Source organism: Alosa alosa, chromosome 2, assembly GCF_017589495.1.
Source record: "Alosa alosa isolate M-15738 ecotype Scorff River chromosome 2, AALO_Geno_1.1, whole genome shotgun sequence".
Classification (NCBI taxonomy): domain Eukaryota; kingdom Metazoa; phylum Chordata; class Actinopteri; order Clupeiformes; family Clupeidae; genus Alosa; species Alosa alosa.
Window position 1 is genome coordinate 19,935,087 of NC_063190.1, and position 27,059 is coordinate 19,962,145.

A 27,059-nucleotide genomic window follows, 5' to 3' on the forward strand; every position below is an offset into this window, starting at 1 on the left:
TAAAAGTCGCAATAACTCTTTAGAGAGGTGGATGAACTCTAATAAGAGGTGGATACACTCTATTTCTGAAATTTAAGTGGTGGATAAACTGTGTTTACTTGCGTTTAGCCTCCACTACAACCCTGCTCCTAGAGGGGCACTAAAGACACCTTTGCAGTGTGCTCCCCAATCGGGGGGTCACAGTGTGAATTGATTGTTGTATGTTGTAAGAGGAAATATAGGAAGGTCAGTGCCACCCACTAGTAAGAATTGGTGTAAACTCATGTACCAGTCCTATGATGGAAAATTGATGCGAAATGAACTGCAGGTTGGTGCCCTTTTCTGTTGGTTGCCTATTAAGGTCTTGTAAGACTGTTTCCTTTTGTGAAATGTCATCTTGAAGACTTTATAGTAGTCTTAATTTAGATCTGCATCATCTCATTTCCTCTTTCCATGCGCACAGACAGCAGTCTGAGTCTCAGCTCACATCACCCCACTCTGCTCGTGTTTCGGTCCTCAGACCTTCATCAGTGCAAAGATGCACTTTCACACTGATGAAGGTCTGAGGACCGAAACCGAAACGTGCATCACCTCACTTGGTAGCACCTTGGCTTGATTGATTAAACACTTTGTTTATTTGTTTTTTTGTCAACGGCAAATAATAGTGTGTGAGTTTCATCTTCAGCAGATTACCACTCCCATTCATGTTAATGACTGATGCCAACATTGGTATCTTCAGCCCAAAAAAGTTAAAAAACGGCTGCCAACATATCATTTTATGGTGTTCAGTTTTGCACTAGAATTGACCGATGACTGACCGCCATGTGATGAATTATGATCCAGTTCGTAAGCTAAATTAAAGTGCTATGTTGTGCATTTTTCATTTTCATTTTCAGTCTGGTCCTCTTCTATTGCACCCCTCCTCCTCACCTTGACCATGACCTTATGACCTTTGCTGTTACACAGGTTTAAGACGGGCCAGATTAACGGCGACCTGCTCATCTACCACGTGCTGCTCACGCTGAAGCCTTACTACGCCAAGCCCTACGAGATCGTAGTGGACCTGACCCACGCCGGACCCAGCAACCGCTTCAAGACGGACTTCCTGTCCAAGTGGTTTGTGGTGTTCCCGGGCTTCGCCTACGAGAATGTGGCCGCCATCTACATCTACAACTGCAACACGTGGGTGCGCGAGTACACCAAGTACCACGAGCGACTGCTGACCGGTCTAAAGGGCAGCAAGAAGCTGCTCTTCATCGACTCGCCGGCGCGCCTCGCAGAGCACGTGGAGCCCGACCAGCAGAAGCTCCCCGCCGCCACGCTGGCTCTCGAGGAGGACCTCAAGGTCTTCCACAACGCCCTCAAGCTGGCTCACAAGGACACCAAGGTCTCCATCAAGGTATGATGTAAAAGCTGTCAACGAGTTAATAATAATAATAATAATAATAATAATAAAAATAATAATAATAATAATAATAATAATTTTTTTACTTGTATTGTATCTTTATCAAACCCAATGTCGCATTACAATGGAGCAAATATGACAGCAGTGTTGCAACTTACTGACTTATGCAGCATTTGGGGGTTTAGTATTGTTACTCATAGAGATTTCAACCAATAGAAAGCATGACCTGGGCTCAAATCAACCAATAGAAAGCATGACCTGGGCTCAAATCGATCATAAAATTATAGCTGTTCCCGTGTCTCTGTTCAGGTGGGCTCCAATGCAGTCCAGGTGACGTCGGCAGAGCGCACGCGCGTCCTGGGCCAGTCGGTCTTCCTGAACGACATCTACTACGCCTCGGAGATCGAGGAGATCTGCCTGGTGGACGAGAACCAGTTCACGCTGACCATCGCCAACCAGGGCACGCCGCTCACCTTCATGCACCATGAGTGCGAGGCCATCGTCCACTCCATCATCCACATCCGAACACGCTGGGAGCTCTCGCAGCCAGACTCCATTCCGCAGCACACCAAGATCCGGCCCAAGGACGTGCCAGGGACGCTGCTCAACATCGCCCTGCTCAACCTGGGCAGCTCTGACCCCAGCCTCAGGTAAGCACCAGCCTCCGGCAGACCCCAGCCTCAGGTAAGCACCAGCCTAAATTAGCCTCAGGTAAGCGCCAGCCTCAGATAGCCTCAGGTAAGCGCCAGCCTCTGGCAGGCCCCAACATCAGGTAAGCACCAGCCTCAGATAGCCTCAGGTAAGCGCCATCCTCAGGTAGGCCCCAACATCAGATATCCTCAGGTGAGCACCAGCCTCAGATAGCCTCAGGTAGGCCCCATCATCAGTTATCCTCAGGTAAGCGCCATCCTTAGGTAGCCTCAGGTAAGCACCCGCCTTAGGTAGCCTCAGGTAGCATAAGTGCTTGCAAAAGAATTAAAATACCATAACCTGGTCAGACCATTCAACTCTGCTCTCTAAAACAGCCATTCAGTCTCAAATTATTGCATTTTTTGCACTTTCCTAGTTGAAAGGGAAAGTTGTTCTCATATTATGAATCAGAAAATCTGGTCAGGAGTGTGATTTAGTAATTCTGATTATAAGCACTTCCTTTTCAGTAGTTCAGACATTACCACCATTTTGACCTAGGTTTTACACCTGTGTTGGTCTGAACAGGTCTGCTGCGTATAACCTGCTCTGTGCCCTGACCTGCACGTTTAACCTGAAGATCGAGGGGCAGCTACTGGAGACATCCGGCCTGTGCATCCCGGCCAACAACACGCTATTCATCGTGTCCATCAGCAAGACCCTGGCGGCCAACGAGCCCCACCTCACCCTGGAGTTCTTGGAGGAGTGCATCTCTGGCTTCAGCAAGTCAAGTTAGTATTGTAACTGTCTCACTTACACAGGAAGTAGTATAGTCCAGTCAGTACTACCGCCACCTCACTAAGTGCAGGAAGTAGTAAGTCCAGTCAGTACCACAGTCACTTAATACAGGAAGTAGTATATTCCATCCAGTACTGCAACTATCTCACTTACACAGGAAGTAGTATAGTGTAGTCTGTACTGCTGCCATATCACTAAAAACAGAGGGCTTAAAATGTCCAGTACAGTCATTAAATTAACAATCTGAAATATTCAGTCAGTACCACTGTTATCTCACTACTACAAGAAGTAGTATTATCCAGTCTTATTATTGCCGAGTCTCCAACGCAGGTAAAGCAAGGTCATTAAAGAGAAACTATGCAGTTTTGGCAATTTCTTCGCTTCGCTTTTTGCTCACAGATTTCTCTGCAGAGCTCCCCCTACAGCTTCAGAGTATATATTTTACAACCCTCTTCAATCGGTCAGTCTGCCGTTTCCTCTTTCCCTGCTCCTCCTACAGCAGTTTACTCACTTTCTGCTTCTTTTCGCTGGCTCTGCCATGACAAATGTCTGAGAAACTCCATCACTACCATGTTCTAGCCGGTGCCTGGCGTGTATGTGTGTAGTGCAGTAAAACAATTTGTTACATCGCAAGGCTGCCAGACTTTCTGCCTCTGAGGCAGTTGGCCCGCTGGCCCAAAGTTGCAAGGGTGGTTTTTCCGCTCACAGGCATTAAGGGGAATCGAGACAGCCACAATTCAACCCAAAAAAGTCATATAACCATTTCAATGACTCCGAAGCTGTTCAGTTAAGGTATACCTGCTGTTCAGTTAAGGTATACCTGCTGTCAAAGCAGTTGGGGAAGTGTAAGACAGGTTGTCTGATAGGGAACACTCTGTTAAACCATCTGATGTACGCAGACGATTTGGCTATTATGTCCCCCAGCACTGTTGGGTTCCAGCAGCTGTTGGATATATGCTCTGAGTTGAGTTTGATGCACAGTACAATGCAAAAAAGAGTGTTGTATTGATATGTAGGACCAAAGAAGATCAGAAGCTGCACTTTCCAATGTTTTACCTGTCAGGGCAATCCCTCTGGGTATCTAACTGTATGAAATATCTTGGGCACATCATTACTGACAAGATGGAAGAGGATGCTGATATGGATAGGCAGAGACGAATGTTGTATGTCCAAGCAAACATGTTAGTCCGGAAATTCCATCACTGTTCTGAGGATGTGAAAGTGAGCTTGTTCCGTGCATACCGCACCCCTATGTATGCAGCCTCATTATGGGTCAGCTACAAAAAGCAGACCCTGCGCAAACTTCAGGTGGCATACTGTATAATGACTGCCTGAGGATACTGCTGAAAAAGCCCAGGAGTAGCAGTGCAAGTAAGCTCTTTTGTGACTCAGGGCTAAGCACTTTACAGGCTCTCTTCAGGAACCTAATGTTTAAGTTCATGACCCGACTTGATGAGTCTCAAAACTGTATTGTAATGATGCTCACAAGCCCTAGGTGCAGCTCGGTCAGATATCAATCATATTTATGGAAACATTGGTATGGGTGCCTGTTAAGACTCTAATGAATCCGAGTATGTTTGTATGTGTTTATGTATCTATTCCTTTTTGTTGTTGTTGTTGTTGTTGTTGTTGTCTTGCTGTTGGACCTAGAGCCTGTAATAAAGTTTATATATATATTAAGCTTAAAAAAACTGCATAGTTCCCCTTTAAAACAAGTAAATGTGAGGGCGTACATTAGAAGTGGTATGTTAAACAGAGGATACAGAGGTATCTAATCTGTAAAATAGACGTATAAAAATAAACTGTCCTTGTTATCTGCTGTGATGTGTACACACTCATACTGTAACTCTTTATATCAACATTTCTTTTCTGGCTTTTGTCCACTCTGTAGCAGAGCCTCTCGCTTACTGCAGGACTTTTAAAATGGCCTCCCCTCTCACTATGGTAGATTTCTAGAACTGTCTTTATCATGACATACTTTTCATACTTGAGTACTTTCATGCTTTGAGCTCTGCAAAATGCTTGTTTGAGCCCGTAGGCTTTGGCCACGGAAAGAAATGATGAACCACTGAGCTGCTTAATGTAAAAGGATGAAGACAAGCAATTTGACTTCATGCACAGGCCTTTAAAAAGCCATGAAATGGATCTCTTGTGATGTTTACACAGCTAAGAGGATCCTTAACAAGGTTTCATTTCAGCATGGGCACTGATCATTCCTGTTATGCAAACCCCAGCTATGTATAAAGATGTAAAACAACAATTTTATCCTTCTGTTCCTTATGTTGAATAAACACAACAGTTGTATGAGCTGAATGTAAGGGAGACTTGTAAAGCATCTCTGAGATGTATTTGAGAGACTTCTGTGCTCTCGGCATAGAGTTGAAATGTTTATGGACTTTAAATGTATTTATATAAGCTGACTGTATGTGTGAGACTGTATGTGTGGTGCCTGCGTATAAAGTTAAAATGTATATGTTTAAATTGAATGTAAGTGTGGCATTCCCCTGTTGTATGAGCTTATACAGTTGAAATGCATACTGTAGGTATGACTTTAATCTAAATGCGAGTCTCTCCTTTTGTCTGTGCATATAGAGTTGAAATGTACGCTAAATGTGTAAGTTGAACTGAAGTGTGAGCTGCGCTGTTGTGTGTGCAGGTATTGAGCTGAAACACCTGTGTCTGGAGTACATGACTCCCTGGCTGCTGAATCTGGTGCGCTTCTGCAAGCACAACGATGACGCCAAGCGCCAGCGGGTCACCGCCATCCTGGACAAACTCATCACCATGACCATCAACGAGAAGCAGATGTACCCCTCCATCCAGGCCAAGATCTGGGGCAGTCTGGGACAGGTACCTCAACCAGCAGACTCTCTGACGTAGCACAGCTTTTGCTCTCACACACTTGCTTTCCCTCTCTCTTTCTCTCCCGTCTCCTTCTATCCCTCTTTCCCCCTCTTTCTTTTTCTCCATCTCCCTCTATCTCTTTCCCTCTTTCTTTCTCTTCAACTCCCTCTATCCCTCTTTCTTTCTTTCTTTCTTTCTTTCTTTCTTTCTTTCTTTCTTTCGTTCTCTCTACCTCCCTCTATCTCTCTCTTCCTCTCTTTCTTTCTGTCTATCTCCCTCTATCTCTCTTTGCATTATTCATACAGAGTGATAAAGCAAGTAACTGTGACCTGACGACAGTTGAGGACAGAAAACGAAATGAAAGATGGAAAATGGTAGCTGATGAAGTAGTCTCTCCATTCCTTCTGGTCTTGATGCTTTGTGTTATTACAGTGCCCTGTGTATGCTGTGAGGCATTGCCTGTGCAAGCATAGCTGCTTAACCTGAATACTTCCTCATTACTAAGCCATAACTGTAATGTTGTCATTTATTAATTTCATTAGGGACAGGGCAGAAAAAAACATTAACCTTGCACAAAACAAGGAGAGGTGTTTTGCCAGTTTATAGCAGCATACCTTAGTGTTGAGATTTTAACTCTTGTGTATAATCTGTTCAGATACGCTTACTCTTGATAATGTAGAAGTTAATATAAGATAATATTTTCTAACTGTATAAATGCATTAAGCATCTGTCGATGTACATAATGTTAAATGTATGCATAAAATGTGTGTGTGTGCGTGCGTGTGCGTGTTAGATCACAGACTTGCTGGACGTGGTGCTGGACAGTTTCATAAAGACCAGCGCCACCGGAGGCCTGGGCTCCATCAAGGCCGAGGTGATGGCCGACACTGCCGTCGCTCTAGCCTCCGGGAACGTCAAGCTGGTGTCCAGCAAGGTGAGAAGCCCCCACACCAGAGCCCAGAGAACCGTATGAATTGTATAAATTGTACATGTAATACTGTATATAATAATATATATTTCTTGAGCAAGACAAGCACTTCGTCTGCTTGTGGTGTAAATTCATAGTACTGCTGCTTATGGAGCTCTTAGAAATCTTGGTACATGTTCAATGCGTTGAACAAATAGAGAACTAATCCTTTTCAATGAGGAGTGAAATTATAAGCCACAAGTTTCAGTCAGTGGCTCTGGCTTTAGGGAGCATCAAGGTGGTTTTCTGAGCACTTGGACATGGATTTGACTTCACCTTATGTACCCCAGTAGCAAACATTCTCTTCTGCTAACATGATTCTGTGTAGATATCTGCCTTTGGATTACTAAAGAGTGAAAGGACATGCTAGTGTTAGCCACTCGCTAACATGATTCTGTGTAGATATCTGCCTTAGGGTTACTAAAAAGTGAAGGGACATGCTAGTGTTGAAAACCTGCAGTCTAGCAGCACATGCTCACTAATGTTCAACTAATAGTGCGCACTGAGGAGGACCTCAAATAATATAAGCTCCACGCACAGACGCACCACCCTGGTCTACTCTCACTAATGCTATTTGGGCATCCTTGTTGAAATATATATCTTTGAAAGCCCAATAGTGAAAAGCGTCTGCTAGTTAGCATTAGGTGTACTGTTTTACAGTCTTAAAGCAGTTTAAACACAGACGGTATTGCCTCATTCAGTTCCCTCCTCACTCATCCCAGATACACGCGACTCTCACTATGCACGATTCCCATTTCTTCTGTCTTTTATTTCCCCTTTTGCCAGGCCCTGTAACTACACTGTTAGTTCCTGTTTATTGTGCCCTCTGATTCATGCTATCATTGCATAAATGCACCAGAGCACAGTTACGTAAAGAGGTTTGGGGGTGTGTTATGTCATACTGCAAATAACTGAGGCCCACCACCCTGTTTACCTTGAAGAGTTTGTGAGTATTGTGTTTAGCTATAGGGATGTCGGGGTCGGTAATCTTTATCTAGCCTACATGTGTTCTGGTGTGTGAGTGTAGTTTTTGCCCGTTTAGCTCACAATTAAACATATAAGGACCACGTCAATCTATGATGGGGACAGTCATATCCGATACATGGGACAGACTCAGTCCTGCGGCTCAGTGTTGCTCAGTTTTTGCTACAATGTTGTACTAGGCTAACGCTGACACCTAAACACCTGAACAGGTAATCATCCGCATGTGCAAGATCATCGACAAGACGTGCCTGTCTCCCACGGCGACGCTGGAGCAGCACCTGATGTGGGACGACATCGCCATCCTGGCGCGCTACATGCTCATGCTGTCCTTCAACAACTCGCTGGACGTGGCGGCGCACCTGCCCTACCTGTTCCACGTGGTCACGCTGCTGGTGGCCACGGGCCCGCTCTCGCTGCGCGCGTCCACGCACGGCCTGGTCATCAACATCATCCACTCACTCTGCACATGCTCCCAGCTCTGCTTCAGCGGTGAGAGAGCGGACGAGAGACCTGCACTCACCTATACGGCCTTTCACCAAAGCCTTAATACTCAGGGTTTCTTGTTTTAAAATGGATGTAGCTCAAAACATATAGTTCACCTAACAGAAAATATAATTCACATAACAGGAAATATAGCTTTGTGCTACCATGCACTGACCTTGTTTTGCTATCATAATATAAATAATAATTCTGTGTTAATATTTTGGTGAACTCTCCTTAAAGGTGCCATGTGTAAGAATTGAGGTAAAAATATCCAAAAAATGAGCTACACGCATCAAAAGAATGAGAAGAAATAAGGGCGATGATGTCATTAAAAAATTAACAAGGTATAGTGCTGCAGAGATATCAACCTGAATTAGCATGCTAAATTACTAGCCACAGCCCGACAGGTGTCATAATACCAGTTTCGCCATGGGAGGATTATCGGGCAACATAACCACCAGCCAAACTGCAATACACGTTTCTTCGGTTGTTACTCTAGGGTAGACCAACTCACTTTCTGGAGGTATACTGCCCCCATATTTTATGGAATGTGGAGTATGAATTGATTTTTTGGCAGACATTACACATGGCACCTTTAATGCTGGGACACACACACGCACACACAGCATTTCAGCTTGTGTAGAATGTTGTTGCCTACCTATGTCATGATTTTGTTTATTTTTCAGTGCGTGGGTGGGTGGGTAGGTGTGTGTATGTTATTGTATGTAGTGACTCACTCCCAATCCCCCCCCCCCCCCCTCCCCCAGAGGAGACCAAGCAGGTGTTACGTCTGAGCCTGACCGAGTTCTCGCTGCCCAAGTTCTACCTGCTCTTCGGCATCAGTAAGGTCAAGTCCGCGGCGGTCATCGCATTCCGCTCCAGCTACCGCGACCGCTCCTTCTCACCGGGCTCCTATGAGCGCGAGACCTTCGCCCTCTCCTCTCTGGAGACAGTCACAGAGGCCCTGCTGGAGATCATGGAGGTATACACGCACACACAGACACACACACACACACACACACAGACACACATATACACATATACACATATACATACATACATACATACATACATGCACACACTCACACATACATGTGTGTGCCCCACACACACTCACACACACACATACCCACAGACACATATATACATACATACATACATACTGTACATACATACATGCACACACTCACACATACATGTGTGTGCGCCCCCCACACACACACACATACACATACCCACACACATACACACACACTTACACATACATGTGTGTGTTCCACACAGACACACACACACACACACACGCACACGAACACACAGACACACACTGGGGAAGAGGAGAGGAGGAGTGGTGCCGAAGAGTAGAACTGTCCCCATCCACCTACGGTACCTGCAGGCACTTTAATGGGTAGAGTGTGCAGGGTGAGATGTGCATAAGCATCTCAGCGGGATGTGCCAGTGCAAAAGGCTCAGTGGCAGCAAAACCAATATAAAACGTTAGCATAGCATATAGCATCACAGCACCCTGCAGCAAAAAAGTGCCTGCACCCTGCATGATGATGCAGCACAGCATTGCGCTCTGAGTGCTAGTTTTCTTCTTTTTTTTTTCCGAAGAAGCAATTTATTGTTGACTATTCCGGGCACACACCGGAACACGAGCAGACCGGCAGACACGCACGTGTGTACACTCAGAAACACACTGGCATGCATTAGGGAGTCTCACACACTTTGAACTTTGGTGTTCAAACCCTAGAAGCAGTTCAGACTGTGTAGATTATGGTCTTGTATTGTGCAAAAGGTGATGGTTGCAGACTCTCTCGGTTCTCATTGTTCTCTGAGATATTTTTACTGATGTGCAAACACACTTCACACTTTGATCGCTTACATGATGTTAGTCATTCTTCCGGTGTGTGTGGGGGGGTGTGTGTCTTTGTGGGTGTGTGTTTGTGTGTGTGGGTGTGGGTGTGTGGGTGCACAGTGTGTGTGTGTGTGGGGGGGGGGGGGGTGTTAAACAAGCCACTGTGTTTGATGAGGGGGACTGTGGATGTGGGTGTATGTTAAGATGTCTATTAATGCTCTGTGATTCTTATATTAATTGCCCCCCTCCCTCCCTAATTGCCCCCAGGCATGTATGAGAGACATCCCTGGGTGTCGATGGCTGGACCAGTGGACCGAGCTTGCCCAAAAGTAGGTGTCTGTATGTGTCTGTATGTGTCTGTGTGTGTCTGTGTGTGTCTGTGTGTGTGTGTGTGTGTGTGTGTTTATGTCTGTCTGAATATACGAGATGAAACACACTGTTGTTTTCTCTATTTGTGTTAGTAGTGAAGACTGCCTCTTATCTGATCATGATTGCTGCACAACAACCACACACTGTATCTGATCAACGTGTCTGAAATTAGTGGTTTAACCGATATGTAATTCATCAAGGATGTGGTCTGTAGTGAATATGGGTTGTTGGGTATTTATGGGAGACCATCTGTGCCAAAAGGAGTTGTCATGTGTCAGTGATCCAAGTATAACTGGTCGTGTGGCATGCATGAGTCATTTTTAGCTAGGCTGTTTTTGAGTGTTTGCGATCTTGTATCATCACAATCTAACAGCAGACTTTAGAGCTTACCAGGACCCAGGATGCTTAACTGTGTGTGTGTGTGTGTGTGTGTGTGTGTGTGTGTGTGTGTCTGTCCGTTCTCTCCATCAGATTTGCCTTCCAGTACAATCCGTCCCTGCAGCCCCGGGCGTTGGTTGTGTTTGGCTGCATCAGCAAGCGGGTGTCCCACGGTCAGATCAAACAAATCCTGCGCATCCTCAGCAAAGCCAGCCCGCTTCTCAGCATCGATCGAGTACGTCACACACACACACACACACACACACACACACACACACACACACACACACTCCCTCCCTGTCCCTATATCCATACACACCTAAGCAAAGCCAGCTCACTGAAGTACGTCACACACACGCAGGCACACACACGCATGCTTACACACACACACACAGACACAATCGTACGCACACATTCGTTCTCCCTATCCTCCCTGTCTTCCTCCTGAGTGCGTCACACACTCACTCTCTACATCCTCATAATCATACACACCTACCAAAGTCACTCTCAATAGCCCTATAATCATACACACCTACCAAAGTCACACTCAATAGCCCTATAATCATACACACCTAACTTTCAATTGCCATACACGATACACATCTAAGGGGAGTGAGGATAAATGCAAATAGATCCAAATTTAAATTGTTTGTTTGTTTGTTTGTTTGTTTGTCCAGGGCCTGGAGAGTTGTCTGAAAGGGCCAGACAGTTATAACAGCCAGACGCTGATCGAGGCCACGGTGATCGCCCTGACCAAGCTCCAGCCTCTGCTCAACAAGGTACCGGCACACCACTGTTCCTAGAGGAATCTACTGCTCACTGTGTGTGTGTGTGTGTGTGTCTGTGTGTGTGTCTGTGTCTGTGTGTTTACCATCAAAGGAATCTACTTCTCGGTGTGTGTGTGTGTGTTTACCGTCAAAGGAATCCACTGCTCTGTGTGTGTGTGTGTGTGTGTGTGTGTGTGTGTGTGTGTGTGTGTGTGTGTGTGTGTGTGTTTAGCATTGACAAACCATTGCTGCTAAAATGGTCAGTATAGGGCCTCCAGAAGAGCGCTGGCGGCATATCTGCTGCTGCCAAAACACTGATCTGCCGAGAGTAAAAATAAGAGTTAGCCATCAGCGCTTCTGTGTGTGTTGCTATTGGTTTGCTTTTATAGAGGCTTTTTTTTTGAGTGCGCTCTAGATGTGACTTCTGACTGAGTTCTGATGCAACGTAAATAACACACACACAGACACACACACACACACACACACACACAGGTTTCAGTGCTTCTTGAAACTATTACAGTACATACAAGTTTTAATTGAACCCTTTCATATGCTGGCTTAATACTTTCAGCACTGCAGTTTTCAAGTCATTGGAAGTTGTTTGTACAGCGGTTAGATCAGTTTAAAACTAGTCCTCCCAGGTGGCAGATTGCAGAGGAAGCAGAGATATTCAACAGATGTTTCCATTTCCTCCCGAGCTAAAAGCATTATAACTGTAGATATTAGAATGTGTGTGTGTGTGTGTGTGTGTGTGTGTGTAAGACTGTGAGAACTTCCTGATTTATCCAAATAAGCATGAAATCTAGCAAAGTATGAAGTAGTCATGTAATATTTATTCATTTCCTTTTCCTTGATGAAGTGTTGTTGTTTCTGGATGAATAGAATGGCATGTTGCCTTTCTATGGGCATACTATCAGAGCTAGTAGGATATAGCCTATTGAAGTTCCTCTTTCAAGCCAATGTATTTCTGCATTGTGTGTGTGTTGTGTGTGTGTGTGTTGTGTGTGTGTGTGTTGTGTGTGTGTGTTGTGTGTGTGTGTTGTGTGTTGTGTGTGTGTGTTTTTTGTGTGTGTGTGTGTGTGTGTGTGTGTGCGTGCCCCTCCTCAGGACTCTCCCATGCACAAGGCTCTGTTTTGGGTGGCGGTGGCGGTTCTGCAGCTGGACGAGGTGAACCTGTACTCTGCCGGTACCGCTCTGATGGAGCAGAACCTCCACACACTCGACAGTATGCATGTGTTCAACGACAAGGTACACACAGGCTCTCTCTCTTTCTCTCTCTCTCACACACACACACACACACACACACACACACACACACAGGCACTCTCTCTCTCTCTCTCTCTCTGTCACACACACACACAGACATGCTCTCTTTCTCTCTCTCTCACACACACACACTCTCTTTCTCTCTTTCACTCTCACGCGCAGACACACACACACACACACACACACACACCCACACACCCACCCCTCCCAAGGGGACTGGAGAGGCCAGACTCAGAGTGAAACCTCTACGAGTGAAAGTTCCCCCCAGTTTGCGTAAACCATGTGACCCTCCGCTCCCTAGCGGAACCCATATTTCACCACAGCTGAGTTTAGCGCGCGGGGACTTGTTCAGATGAAGCAGCTCAGACGGAGATTAACTAAGCATGAAGTTCACTTCTCAAATGGGGAGAGGGTAGCGTGAGGGAATGTCCGTAATGCATTTACATGGGCGAGTTGTGGTAAGTGACCACATACGGGTCAAAGTGCCCCACAGGGATCAAGGGTCAGTTTGATTCTGACCAGCGGTCACTTTCTGATCCCACCCCCATCTCCCTTGCACTCGTTTTTTTGTCACTCTTAAGTACCCTATCTGGAAAAAGCCCCGTAATTTACACTTGAATGTATGGACACCCACAAAAGTCCCCCAATCTATGTGACCTCAGTCTAGACCTGGGGGCGTTAAACACACAGTATGTGGCCTAATCACAGCAGAGATACCAAACTACAGCATGAGCAGGTCCACCTCAAGCAGCTCCAACTCAAGCAGCACTCTGTAGTCCTCTCTGCTTCCTCTGCTCTTCTGATGGGGATTTATCCCCCCCCCCTTCTTCCTCCCTCCTCCCACCTTCTTCCTCCCTCCTCCCCCCTCCTCTTCCCTCCTCCACCTCCTTCCCCTCCTCTTCCTCCCCCTCCTCCTCTTCCTCTTCCTCCTCCCCGTGGTGTGTGTGCAGAGTCCAGAGGAGGTGTTCATGGAGATCCGGAAGCCGCTGGAGTGGCACTGTAAACAGATGGATCACTTTGTGGGCCTCAACTTCACGTCCAACTTCAACTTTGCCCTCGTCGGACACCTGCTTAAAGGTAAGCTCAGGGTGACATATCAATGTCTAGCTATGAGGTTAATACACTGGGGCAGTTTATATATTTGATATGGTTTTGTTTTTTTAACTTGCATGAAACAATGTCCTGCGGCTTATACACAATGCTGCTAATACACAGGAAATTACAGGAAAGGCCCTTGTTGCATTATAACTATACCTATATGAAATCACATTAACAATATGTAACATTGCTTAGATAGCACACGTAGTAAAGCATCCTTTTTGTGTTAATAGCCGGTATCTCTATACGTGTGCTAGTGGGCATAATGCTAATGTCACTGAGATCATTTATGTAGCAGAGTGGGTGGATTGGATCACTACAAAGAGCAGATTTGAATTAGCATTAGCATGAAACGGCTTTGGAATGATCTCTACATAGGAAAACATCCATGTGTGAAGAGCCTTGAGAAGAGTCTGTATATATGTGTATTCTTACGAGAGCCCCATGCTGTGGGCATAATCTGAATGGCATTGAGATCATTTCAATCTAAAGTGGGTACATTGGAGTAGATTGACTATTTCAGTCCACGATTCAAGCCTGTGACATACTGTTTATGCAGGAGAACATTTATATAGTGTAGTGTGTGTGTGTGCGTGTGTGTGTTTGTGTTCATGTTTATGTGTCCTACAAAAGCCCCCCTACTGTGTGCATATTGTTGCTGTGTGTGTAGGAGTGGTCATGGATCTTATGAGAGCCTTCTGCTGTGTGTGTGTGTGTGTGTAATGTTTGCTGAGTGTGTGTGTAATATTGCTGTATGTGTGTAGGTGTGATCATGTATCTTAACAGAGCCCCCTGCTGTGTGTGTGTGTGTGTGTGTGTGTGTGTGTGTGTAGGTGTGTTCATGTATCTTACCAGAGCCCCCTGGTGTGTGTGTGTGTGTGTTTGCGTGTGTAATGTTGCTGTGTTTGCGTGTGTAATGTTGCTGTGTTTGTGTGTGTGTGTGTGTTTAACGTTTCCCGTTTCCTCCAGGCTACCGGCACCCGTCCCCCACCACAGTGGCGCGCACCGTCCGCATCCTGCACACCCTCCTGGGGCTGGTGGGTAAGCACCGGCAGTGCGACCGCTTCGAGGTCAACACCCAGAGCGTGGCGTACCTGGCAGGTGAGCAGCAGTGTGGAGGACAGAGGAACTCATGGCTCCTCAGCGCCCCCTGGTGCTGCAGCGATGAAACAGCATGCAGATAATCACAGAGCACTGTAGAAATGTTTACACTGTTTGAGTACTGAGGAACGACCCTATGATGACACATTTATTTATTTATTTAAATAGTTGCATCATTTAAATATTTATCCTGCGTAAGTAAACTATTTATTTATTTATTTATTTATTTAAATATTTGCAGGGTTGCATCATTTAAATATTTATCCTGTGTAAGTACATTAAGGCTGAAGTGATACTCACCCTGTTTCCTGCAATGCAGAAACAGCATTTAAATACTGCCACTGTTTAAACTCTTACCCTCTTTAATTTCTTGCAGTCTTTAAATACACTCTTTAAGTACTTACCCAATGAATGACTTGCTCTGTTTCAATGCTCACACTATTTAAATACTCATGAGAAGATGGGAAGACTCAACCTCTAGTGACCTCTGTGCTGTAGTCAGACTCCAGTTAATGCCTATTGATTGAGTAGTGTGTGCGCTGCGTGCAGAGGTCTGTAATGACTGTCCTTAAGTGCTGTTGGTGGTGTTGATGAAGTGCGTGTTTGATGACCACTCTGTGTGTGTGTGTGTGCGTGTGTGCGTGTGCTCCTCAATCAGCTCTCCTCACCGTCTCCGAGGAAGTGCGCAGCCGTTGCCGCCTCAAACACAGGAAGTCCTTGCTGCTTCCGGACATCACCATGGAGACCATTCCCATGGACACCTACTCTGTGCAGCACAGTGACCCCAGCTGCAGGTAAGAGTTTTCAACCTGTCTGTCTGTCTTTCGTCCATTTAGTGTAGTGTGTGTGTGTGTGTGTGTGTGTGTGTTTAGTGTATGTATTTGTTGTGGAGCAGCGCTAGCATGATCACAGTTGGCTCGGGTCTGATACCTCAACTCGACCCATCTCATCTTTCCTCATCTGCATCCCCCCCCTCTCTCTCTCTCTTTCTCTTTCTCTCCCTCCCTCCCTCCCTCCCTCCTTCCCTGTTTTCTCTCCTTTTCAGGACGTTGCGGGAGAACCAGCCATGGGCCTCACCCAACGTGTCGGACCGGTACCTGACGGCCCATTACCCGACGGTGGGTCAGATCAGCCCCCGCACCCGCAAGTCCATGAGCCTGGACATGGGCCAGCCATCGCAGGCCAACACCAAGAAGCTGCTGGGTAAGTTCAGCTCAGGAGAACACATAGGGTCACTCACAGCAGAGTAGGAGCCACCGGCAGCAGAGCAGGGCCACTGACAGCAGAGCAGGAGCCACTGACAGCAGAGCAGGAGCCACTGACAGCAGAGCAGGAGCCACTGACAGCAGAGCAGGGCCACTGACAGCAGAGCAGGGCCACTGACAGCAGTGCAGGAGCAAATCACAGCAGAACAAGAGCCAATCACAGCAGAGCAGGGCCACTGACAACCAGGGAAACTACAGGAGAATGTGCTAAAGGACTCACTAGGTGGATTTATATGGACAGTTTTTTTTTTTGTCATTCCAATGAAACTATTCTGAATGAAAATTTTGTGTAATTTGTTTACGTGGGGTACGTTCTATTCTGATCAGGTGCTCTCCTGCGCTTTAGAATCTTTGATCAGAATAGCCGTTGCTTCTTTGCTTTTGCTTGAGAAGCTACAGCGGGTAACCTGATTGACCGTATACATGGCCGTTTAAACGGAATAACAACGGAATACACCACCCTTTTCATTCCGATTAATTCTAATCGGATCGACAGTTTTATTTGTTTATATGTATAATTTCTATTCTGATCGAGCCATTATTCCGATTTTAATTGGATTAAAAGTGTCCATGTAAACCCACCTATTGACTAACTAGCCTCACTGATTATAGTGTGGTTCTGTGAAGTTGTAGCATCATCAAGAACATTGAATTGATTCCTAGAGAGAAAATACACACACACACACACACACACACACGCACACACACGCACGCACACACACACACACACACACACACACACACACACACACACACATTCACACACACACACAATTCACACACACATACACACACATACACACACACACACACACATTCACACACACATTCACACACACATACACACACACACACACACACACACACACACACACACACACACACACACACACACACACACACACACACACACACACACACACACAATAACACACACGTGCAGTTTCCCTTCCTTTTGTTGGTTATTGTGGGTTAGTGCGTAAACTATATAGCAAGTCCATGGACTTGAATTACACTGTCTGATAAACTAGGAAATATTGATGTAAAAATGTATATGCAGAGACCATTTAAAGGGATTGTATGTAATACCAGTAAGGCAGTGGCATTTATAGACAAAGTATAGAAGTCTTAACAAATATCTTTCTTATAAAGGCAGAAATCTCAGGGCCTTTTAGATCAGTCTTGTGTAGATACAGTAAGTGTGTGTGTGTGTGTGTGTGTGATGTGTGTGTAGATAAGTGATGTGTGTGTGTGTGTGTGTAGATAAGTGATGCATGTGTGTCATGGCGGATGAACTCTACTCCCTGTTTGTCTTTGGCCTGCTGGTCCCTCAGGCACGAGGAAGAGCTTTGACCACCTGATGCCCGACACCAAGGCGCCAAAGAGGGCAGAGATGGAGGCGGGCATCACCACGCCGCCCAAGATGCGCCGAGTGGCAGAGAACGACTACGAGATGGGTGAGTGAGTCCACCCGAGTCCAGTGTCTGTCCTCATCAGCCTCTGGATCTCAGCTGACCAGTGATCCAGACTAAAACAGTCTCTTTAAAATGGACCTGATGTTGTCTCTAATGCTCTGCCTCTATCTCTACTTATACCAATGTACACAGTAGACTTGGACAACCCATGTCAGATGTAAACAAGCAGCATTTGTACCTCAAATCCCCATCAAAACCTCCCATTGCTTATAGTTGTCCACCACTCAGACAGAGGCAATGATATACAAATCACTCTGTAGCCTCTCTGTAATGCATAGGATCTCATCCATAGGTGCACCAATGCACCAGGCAGATGTAATGGAACACAAACAGATATGCGTTATGTTGTACATAATGAATATTTACATCTTGTGTTGTGCTGAATCTGCCTATTGCTGTGTGTTGTACAGTGAGTGTGTTGTTGAGTGTCGTACACGGAGTGTGTGGTGTGTGTTGTATACTGAGTTTGTTGCTGTGTGTCTTACACTGAGTGTGTTGTGTTAAATCTGCCTACTGCTGTGTGTTGTACACTGAGTGTTTTGTTGTGTGTTGTACGCTGGATGTGTTGATGTGTGTTGTGTTAATTCTGCACTGGGTGTGTTGTGGTGTGTTGTACACTAAGTATGTTGTGTTAAATCTGCACCTCCTTGCTGTGTGTTGTGTTAAATCTCCACTGGGTGTGTTTTACACTGAGTGTGTTATGGTGTGTTGTACACTGGGTGTGTTGTGGTCTGTTGTGCACTGAGTCTGTTATGGTGTGTTGTACACTGAGTGTGTTATGTTAAGGGTACGTCGTCACAAAACCGCCGGGTGAATTTTCTCTTACCGCTTTCACACCTTTAACAACACCGGTAAAGAAAAAACTTGCGTGCACACACAGAGGTGTAACTGGCTAAATGTGCTGTAGTGCATATGCCAGACCAGTCGATGGCGCCGGCCGTGCAGAGGCTTCACGTTTAATTCACGTGAATCGCGTAGAAGAAAACATTGTTGAAACAGTTTGTTAAGCAGTCGCATGAAATAAGGAGACTACAGACAATTCGGTTTTCAATTCAACTGTTAAACTAATAAAGTTCATTTTCAAGGTATGTGACTGCTATGTGAAATTTCAAATGCTTAGCCTACGCATTGCATTAGGTCGTCTGAGCACCACTGGAGAAAACATTAACATGCAGTAAGCTAATGTTTAACTAAGTTAAGCTAACGTGTGCTTCTAACTTAGCCACAAAAGGCTGATAGGCTACATTGTGCACATAAAGAAAAAAGAAAGGAAAGAAAATAACATTTTAATATGATAAACAAATGGTTTGGTTTGTTTTGACAAGCAGTGTGTCAGGTCGAGTGCCGTGGCTGAGTTGAGAGGTGGGGCTATGTCGTCATAAAATTGCCCGGCCACCCTACCTACAGCGTCTACATCAGTTTAAAAGTTAGCCGGCGGTTTCAAAAATTCCCACTTTGGAAGCCGGTTTCAAAAACTATGGGTTACAGTCTCCTAAACTGCCGGCGTCGTGTACACGCAAGGCGTAACCGATAACAAAAACTCACAAAAACCGGCGTCGTGTAGACGGCCCCTAAATCTGCACTGGGGTGTGTTGTACACTGAGGGTGTTGTGTTAAATCTGCACCTCCTTGCTGTGTGTCCCAGAGCCCCAGCGCATGTCCCAGCACCACCAGCTGAGGAAGGTGTCCCTGTCGGAATCCAACGTGCTGCTGGACGAAGAGGTCCTCACCGACCCCAAGATCCAGGCCCTGCTTCTCACCGTGCTGGTCAGTTGCACACACACCACTTCTCTCTTTCCTCAACTGCTCTCTCTTTCTCCCTTTCTCTCTCTCTCTATCCACCTCAGCATCTGTCTTTCTCTTTCACACACACACACACACACACACACACACACCACATGTGAGCGCATTGTTGGATGACAAAACGTCACAGATCGCGGAACCGAAACGGGTCGCGGTTCTCGGGTCGTCATGGCTGCTTGTGGCTATATTTATTGATCCCCTAGACTCTCACTTCCATAGTGAGCAGTTACATTGAATCCTGTATACAGTCCGTAAAATCCCCCCAACATGATGGTCATTGCACGCATTTCTCTTTTTAGACACTGCTTTAACAGAATTTGTCCATTTGGTGTAAATTTTAGTGTCTTTTCTTACGCATGTTGTCTGAGTCATCTCCCTCTCGTGGCTGGGCCATTAATCAATATATGCAGGTTTGCTACCTGGAGGGTGTGGCCAGAACAGGAAACTGCTGTCTTCGACCAAATAGACCTACAAAAAGCTGCCATCTTTGCATCCTTACAACTATGTAAGGAGATCTGGTATCTTGCAATTTTTCCTATGGGAAAATAACATAAAATAACACGCACATGTTAAACTCGTGCGGGGACGAAAAAGTCTAAAATGCAGACGTTTTGCTCTACACATATTTTGTACTCTGCCTTTGAGTGGGTACTGTGATCTTTGGTACGTTAAGACGGCGAACATTGATTTTGCTACCCCAGAACTAACTTGCAATGCAACTTGCCATAGGTCACCCGGATCTCATTATATGGGCAAAGATGGCAGCTTTGAGTCCTTTTTGTAGGTGAACTTCAGAAGTCTGTGTCCAAGGAGAAGCTGCTCTGTTGCTCTTTAGTTTATCTTTCCCATCCTTATTTTGAAATAAGTTTTAGAACCCCTGAGCTTTATATTTTCATTTATTTTCTAACAGTCCTTCAATCAAGAATGAAATCGCACACCAATGTTGCCAATGCAAAAGAGTTGAGTTTTAATCCATCAAGTGGTGAAAAGTGCAAAGTGCTACCAAAGTGCAAAATGTTTTTGGTCCCATTCAGACCATCATCAGTGCAAACAATCAATTATGTAAGGGATAATGTATTGTCCGCCGGTAATTATCAGAAAATAAGTCCCGACAGGGAGAACAGAACCCCGACGCGCAGCGGAGCTGTTGACAGCGGTGATTATATACTTTGCCGGTGATTATATAGATTTAACATAGGTCCGAACGTTGGGAAGGCCCATTCATGTGAATGGAACTTTCCGCAGCACTCTGAAGAGCCGTGTAATAATTATTTTTATTACACGGCTCTTCACAATGCAAGTAGAACGCTCTATTGACTTGAATGGGATTTCCCAAAGTTCTAGCGGTCATTATTTTCGACTAGAGGACCACTGAAAAAAATAATGACCACTGTCAATGGCAACGGAGTCTGTGCTTCTAATTCAGGTCTTTCATATCACTCCGCAACTACTGGAACTTCATTCAAAAGTGAAAAGCAGATGGTTTGTCAGCTGTGTTCTAAAGAATGTTTGATTCAAGTTCAGCGTGTGTTGTTGCGAACTATTTGTTTCTCAGCAAAAGTCACGATGAACTGTTACAAATAGACTATAGCCTAGGCTACTGTATGTAGGCTAAATAGTCATATCGTGGGGAGTTTATTGTTTCGTTTTGGCAAGTAGCCGTGTAATAAGCGGGATAATGTATAGAACGCCGGTCATTATTGGGAAAATAAGTCCCTTCTTTTGTCTTTAAGGGGGTCTCTCTATCTCATGAAAAGTTGGCACATCCCGCGCATAGCCTAAAGGCAATACAATTAAATAGCCTAGGCGCTAGTTGCGCTTGCGCAGTATGCGCACGGTAGGCATAGGCTATAGGCAACTTGACACACACAACAGACAGAGATTTTTCATAGAAATTAATTCCTTTTAATTAATTTCAACATATTATTGATTGCAACAGTCCATATTTCATTTCAATTTCACAATGCAAAGAAATAAACTAAACGATTTAGTCGGAGTGGCATTCTCAATTTCACAACATCATGAACCAGACCACCGTCTCAGATGGGCTATCCTCAGTGTCAAACACAATAATGCATGTAGTCTTTAACTTATACACAGGGAAAAAGCACTAACTGGCAGAAATTAATAAAGCCAATGCAGCCAAACTATGTTCTAGTATTATAGGCTAATGTACACATACTGTAGTGATATTACTTCTGCTACAATACTGAATGGCTGTAACCCTATTACCTCAACCTATTCTTGCACTGACATAGTTTTTATATTACCTTGTCTACATTATACATTACTCTCTTATTTGTCCATATTATTTATGCTGGTCTCTAGACCTTATTCTTGCACTGTTGCACTGTTGGACTACTTTTTGCACCTTCACCATGACACTCACTCTCTTGAGCACCTTACCATGCACACAGAACTACAGGCCAGTCCTGGCCCTATCACTGCAAGCGTCTCATGCTTGATCATCCTCAAGCACACTGTGGAATTTTTGTATTTAATTTATATAGTATACTTAGTTTTGTTAGTTCTTATCTTCTACTGTCTCTTTTGTACTGTGGAGTTTTGTTATATGAATACACTATATTTACCCTTTATGCTGTAAGTGTATGTTGTGTGTGATGTCTGTATGCTACTGAGACCTTGAATTTCCCCTTGGGGATCAATAAAGTATCTATCTATCTCTATTAACTGGGTGTTCAGTCGTCTCGTGTGTTGAACCGTGGAAATAAATAGACGAACAATTTTGGAATTTGCACTGAGATATTGTCGGATACCCATTGAATATTCCGCCATCAGAGATTGCTAACAGGTGTTTCAAAATATCTGGGAACTTTCCGGAGGATAGCTTTATATGGGCTATAATGAATGGCTTTGTCAATAAACATAGAAGAGGCGAAGCGCAAGTTCAACAGCAAACAGGACTTTTTCAGCACATATCAAACCATGTAGGCTAGCCTACATGTAAATACACAAAACTTGTATTTACTTGGTCAGACCCTCAAGTTTTGCCTCCATAGTGGACATTAGCCCTTAACATAGGATCAACAATTCAAGGTTCTAAAATTCTATGTTGAACGTTCATTTTCCAACATTCCCGTCACACCGGCAGTGTGATGGTACACCTTTTAAGGGCTAAAAGACACAGGGAATAACCAGCAGCAGTGATGTCTGACAACATGGCTTTTCTCTTTAAAAACAGGCCACTCAGGTGAAGAACACAACAGATGAATTTGACCAGAGGATTCTGTATGAGTTCTTAGCAGAAGCCAGCGTTGTCTTCCCAAAGGTCTTCCCGGTTGTGTAAGTCTAATAATTTACCTAAAAAACAGAATGAGAACTTTTTAGAGACAAAACACCCTGTAGTCAACAACAGTAGAGCGTTGGCGCTTGCCTTACTTTACATTTTCAATTTACACAATTGAAATAATTTTATGGTGGGGGGCGCTGTGGCTCAACTGACCTCAGCGCCCGTTCCACATTCGGGTCCAGATGCCCACAGGGACCTGGGTTTGAGTCCAACCCAGGTAATTTCCCGATCCCACCCCATCTCTCTCTCCCACTCATCTCCTGTCAGGCACTCACTATCCTGTCACAATAAAGGCAAAAAAGTCCCCAAAATATACTTTAAAAATGAAATAAGAAATATGTTCATGGTGTAAATAATTAATTAGTAGTAAATAGTCAAATGACAGTGTCTTGCATATTGTATTAGCTATTTACACAATTTAAACACTTTCTCTGTGTAAATATTTTGTAAATAACTGGGAATTGATTTCATGGTTCCATAAAGTTTCACACGTATGCTGTTTAAATCCTTTGGTGGCTTGTCTGCCTTCTGGCTGAGGTATTGCTGTGGTTTCAGACACAACCTTCTGGACTCTAAGATCAACACCCTCCTGTCCATGTGCCAAGACCCCAACCTGCTCAACCCAGTGCATGGCATCGTCCAGAGTGTGGTCTATCACGAGGAGTCTCCTCCGCAGTATCAGCCTTCCTACCTGCAAAGTAAAACCTCTCCTCTCTCTTTCACTCACTCTCACTTGGCTCTCTCACTCACTCATACACACACGAACACAGACACATACTTTCTCTATGACCTGCACTTGCTTTGAAAGTGTTACAAATAGAAATAAATAAATAGCAACAGCAGCACCTGTGTTGTGACAAAAGACCTTTTTGAAGCTCAAAGTTGCTTTTCCAAATCCATCAAAAAAAACAAAAAAAACATCAATATCTTTCAGCTGAAAGGTGACTCAGTGAAGGTCAGATAACCCAAAGATAGCACAGCACAACACAACCGAAACAAAGCTAATACTCAGCCACATCCAAAGACAGGCACACTAAAGATTTTCATTTGAGGTTGACTGTAGGAGAGAAAAATAGATTTGATTCATAGCGATTTTCTGTTTGTGTGTGTGTGTTTGTGCTTGTGTGTGTGTGCACTTTTCTTCCGTGTAGGTTTTGGTTTTAATGGACTTTGGAGATTTGCTGGGCCTTTCTCTAAGGTATTGTCCTTGCAAAATGTATTGCTCATCAAAATGTCACACATCACTTTTGGAGATGCTACAAACATTTACCAAATATCCGTTATCAATGTAACTCTTGAAATGCATGTACAGTATGTGTATAAGAGTAGATTTGGTCAGCGTGTCTCCTGTTCCACTGATAGTCTCTGTTCGTTCGTCCATCTTCAGCAAACGCAGATCCCGGACTACGCGGAGCTGATCGTGAAGTTCCTGGACGCGCTGGTGGACTCCTACCTGCCGGGCATCGAGGAGGAGACGAGTGAGGAGACGCTGCGGACGCCCACCTCGCCATACCCGCCGGCCGTCCAGAGCCAGCTCAGCATCGCTGCCAACCTCAACCTGTCCAACTCCATGACATCGCTGGCCACCTCGCAGCACGCACCAGGTCAGAGGTCAAGTGAGAGAGGTCAAGAGGTCACCTGCACACACACACCCCACACCACACCACTGGGATGTTTTCCCTGCCTCTCTCTTTCTTTCTTAAGTTCTTTCGTAAGCTATGTTCCCCTATGTGTGTGTGAACACATTCACACACACACACACACACCCTACTTTTAATCTCTCTCTCTGTGTTCTCCTGTAATGTGTGTGTGAGTATGTGAGTGTGTGAGTTAGAGAGAGAGGGAGAGAGAGAGAGAGTGTGTGTGTGTGTGTGTGTGTGTGTGTGTATTTAGAGAGAGAGAGAGTGTGTGTGTATTTAAAATACTTTTAAACATCCTACCTGAAATATAGCGGTGCAAAGTCAGTGCAGTCACATAAAAATACATTTGCATTGAACCATTGAAATATTCAATGGTAATTTGCAACCAGACATTCTTATGTGGACCATTGTAGAACTAGGCTTATTAAAACCCATTACCTTTGGCCTGCTAATAGTCGTACTCCCAGAATGCATCTCTCTCGTATTCCACCTCCAGTGGGCTCGGGAGGGAGGGGGCTGTGCTGCCGTGGAAACAGGAGAGAAATGAGTAGTGGGGAAGCATGTAGCATGATTACTGTCATTGTGTTTTCAGTTCCCATCTCTAACAGACTTTCTTTTTCTTTTCATTTTTCATCTCTTTGATTCTCCCCCTCCCCCGGTTGCAGTGAACATAGCTATCCTTTGTTTTTCTGGAAGTGAGGTACTTTATGGACCCTTTCCTTCCCCCTATATGTAATTGGCACACTAGCAGAAAACATTATAGAGGCTAAATCTGATCGACCTTTTTGCTGATCGCTATGCAGTAGTGATTAAGTGTTTAAAGGCACAGTTCACCCAGAAGTGAAAACGCACTCCACTTTTTCTTCTGAACTTTTGAACGAGAAAACAAAATGGTGTGCTACTGACACAAGCATGAGAAGGACTGAGCTGGTCAGTTTTGGGTGCCCTGTCTCTTGGGGTGTAGTGATCATGTGCAGTGTGTAAGTGAGCTGTCCCGTGACCTTTGACCCTTACTACATAGTTAGTGAACTCCTTCCTGTGTCCCCTAGTGCTGTGTTGAAACCTGCTCACTCCACTTATACCTCTATAGCAAATCTATAAGCTCTGTTATACCTTTATAGCACAACTATAGCTCTATTATACTTTTCTGTCAACTCTAAGCGCTATTATAACCTTATAGCAACTCTGTAACCTCTGTTATACCTCTATTGCAAATATCTAAATCAGATTGATCCGTTTTAAAGTTTAGAATTTAGAGTGATTGCTTGTTTCATCTTGAAAGTGAAATCTTTGTTTTCTACAATCTCACTCTTCTCATATACACCTGCATATCTGATTCTGATTTGTTTGTTTTAGTTTTTTCATTCAGTGTTGGATTGGGTTTGTCATGGTTTTTTGATCACCTGTTGAGTTTGTCTTTTTATTGTTTGTTTTGGTTTTGTTTTGTGTTTTTGTTGATAATCATGTTGCTTTGTGTCACTCCTCTTTTTGGGTTGCCATGGTCACTCACTGGTGTTTCTTTCCCACTGTGTGTCTGTGAAGCCTCTCTGCCTTGCTCTAAGTCTGCCGTATTCTCACCACACCTCAGCCGGCCAGGTACTTCAGAAACACCCACCTGCCCCCCTCTCACACGGACACACACACATTTTAGTGGAACCCTCTATCATAATACATATATCCATATGTCCATAAAAAAACACACACACACACACACACACACACACACACACATAGTGCAGAAAAGCACAATATAATTGTGTGTGTGTGTGTGCGTGTGTGCACCTGAGCAGGCAATGGTTAGCATGACCGCATTAAATCAATAGCGTACTATGTGTAATATCTATCCCTGCTGCTCTCATATGTTGGTAGTTTGTTTGAGTAGTTGCCGCGGTGACAGAATAAGACAACTGGAGACGTCACATCTTCTGCTGTAAATGTTTTTAAAATAGTTTTCAAATCTCTGTTTATCGTTTAATCATAATTATAGGTCATCATAATCATTTAATAGGTTTAATCATACATTTCAACATGTGCTCCTCTTGGTGTTGACTTCCTACGTGTGTGTGTGTGTGTGTGTGTGTGTGTGTGTGTGTGTGTGTGTGTGTGTGTGTGTGTGTGTGTGTGTGTGAGATGGACAGGCATCGACAAGGAGAACGTGGAGCTGTCTCCGACCTCGGGCCACGGCGGCAGCGGGAGCCGGGCACGCCACGGATCGGCCAGTCAGGTGCAGAAGCAACGCAGCACTGGCAGCTTCAAGCGCTCCAGCATCAAGAAGCTGGTGTGACCCTGCCGACAGTGCCAGCGCCTCACGGGGGCCAGGGTGCCCGTCTTAATGCCAACCCTCTATGCCACGACACACCAGTGGTCTAGCTAACCTAACCGGCAGCCACCTGGTTTTGCCAGTGATTGGGCTTTTTTTTTAAACCCTCTCCATCTTCTTGGTTAGACGTCCCGTTCTTAACGCCTGAAGATCAACGCTTCTGTGGGAGAGAAACCAGGAGCAGAGTCTCATGTTGTTTTTTTTCTAAAAGGGTCCAGTGTTCAGTTTGCTTTGGGATGACTTGCAAGCTCCTCTTTAAGGGAGTGTGTGTGTTGGTCGGTTGGTACACACACACACACACACACACACACACACACACACA

The 27,059-nt window shown here is 44.8% G+C and overlaps 1 protein-coding gene across 7 annotated transcripts in view; it reads left to right on the top strand.

The window, feature by feature from the left end:
- Positions 1–27,059, top strand: part of nf1b (neurofibromin 1b) — a 74,644-nt gene extending 47,585 nt beyond the window's left edge. For 2 of the 7 annotated variants that reach the window (XM_048269426.1, XM_048269435.1), the window contains 22 exons: positions 946–1,378; positions 1,694–2,034; positions 2,600–2,802; positions 5,466–5,659; positions 6,447–6,587; positions 7,814–8,093; positions 8,855–9,069; positions 10,213–10,274; positions 10,786–10,927; positions 11,370–11,471; positions 12,567–12,707; positions 13,676–13,802; positions 14,793–14,924; positions 15,583–15,718; positions 15,970–16,127; positions 17,524–17,646; positions 19,310–19,431; positions 22,670–22,770; positions 23,333–23,475; positions 23,929–23,975; positions 24,165–24,381; positions 26,556–27,059. In XM_048269426.1, coding sequence (XP_048125383.1) covers positions 946–1,378; positions 1,694–2,034; positions 2,600–2,802; positions 5,466–5,659; positions 6,447–6,587; positions 7,814–8,093; positions 8,855–9,069; positions 10,213–10,274; positions 10,786–10,927; positions 11,370–11,471; positions 12,567–12,707; positions 13,676–13,802; positions 14,793–14,924; positions 15,583–15,718; positions 15,970–16,127; positions 17,524–17,646; positions 19,310–19,431; positions 22,670–22,770; positions 23,333–23,475; positions 23,929–23,975; positions 24,165–24,381; positions 26,556–26,701 — 3,706 coding nt within the window. In that variant the 3' untranslated portion in view covers positions 26,702–27,059. Of the gene's footprint in view, positions 1–945; positions 1,379–1,693; positions 2,035–2,599; positions 2,803–5,465; positions 5,660–6,446; positions 6,588–7,813; positions 8,094–8,854; positions 9,070–10,212; positions 10,275–10,785; positions 10,928–11,369; positions 11,472–12,566; positions 12,708–13,675; positions 13,803–14,792; positions 14,925–15,582; positions 15,719–15,969; positions 16,128–17,514; positions 17,647–19,309; positions 19,432–22,669; positions 22,771–23,332; positions 23,476–23,928; positions 23,976–24,164; positions 24,382–25,959; positions 26,536–26,555 lie in introns of those variants that run through there. The other 5 variants (XM_048269380.1, XM_048269407.1, XM_048269397.1 and 2 more) reach the window with 4 other exon arrangements.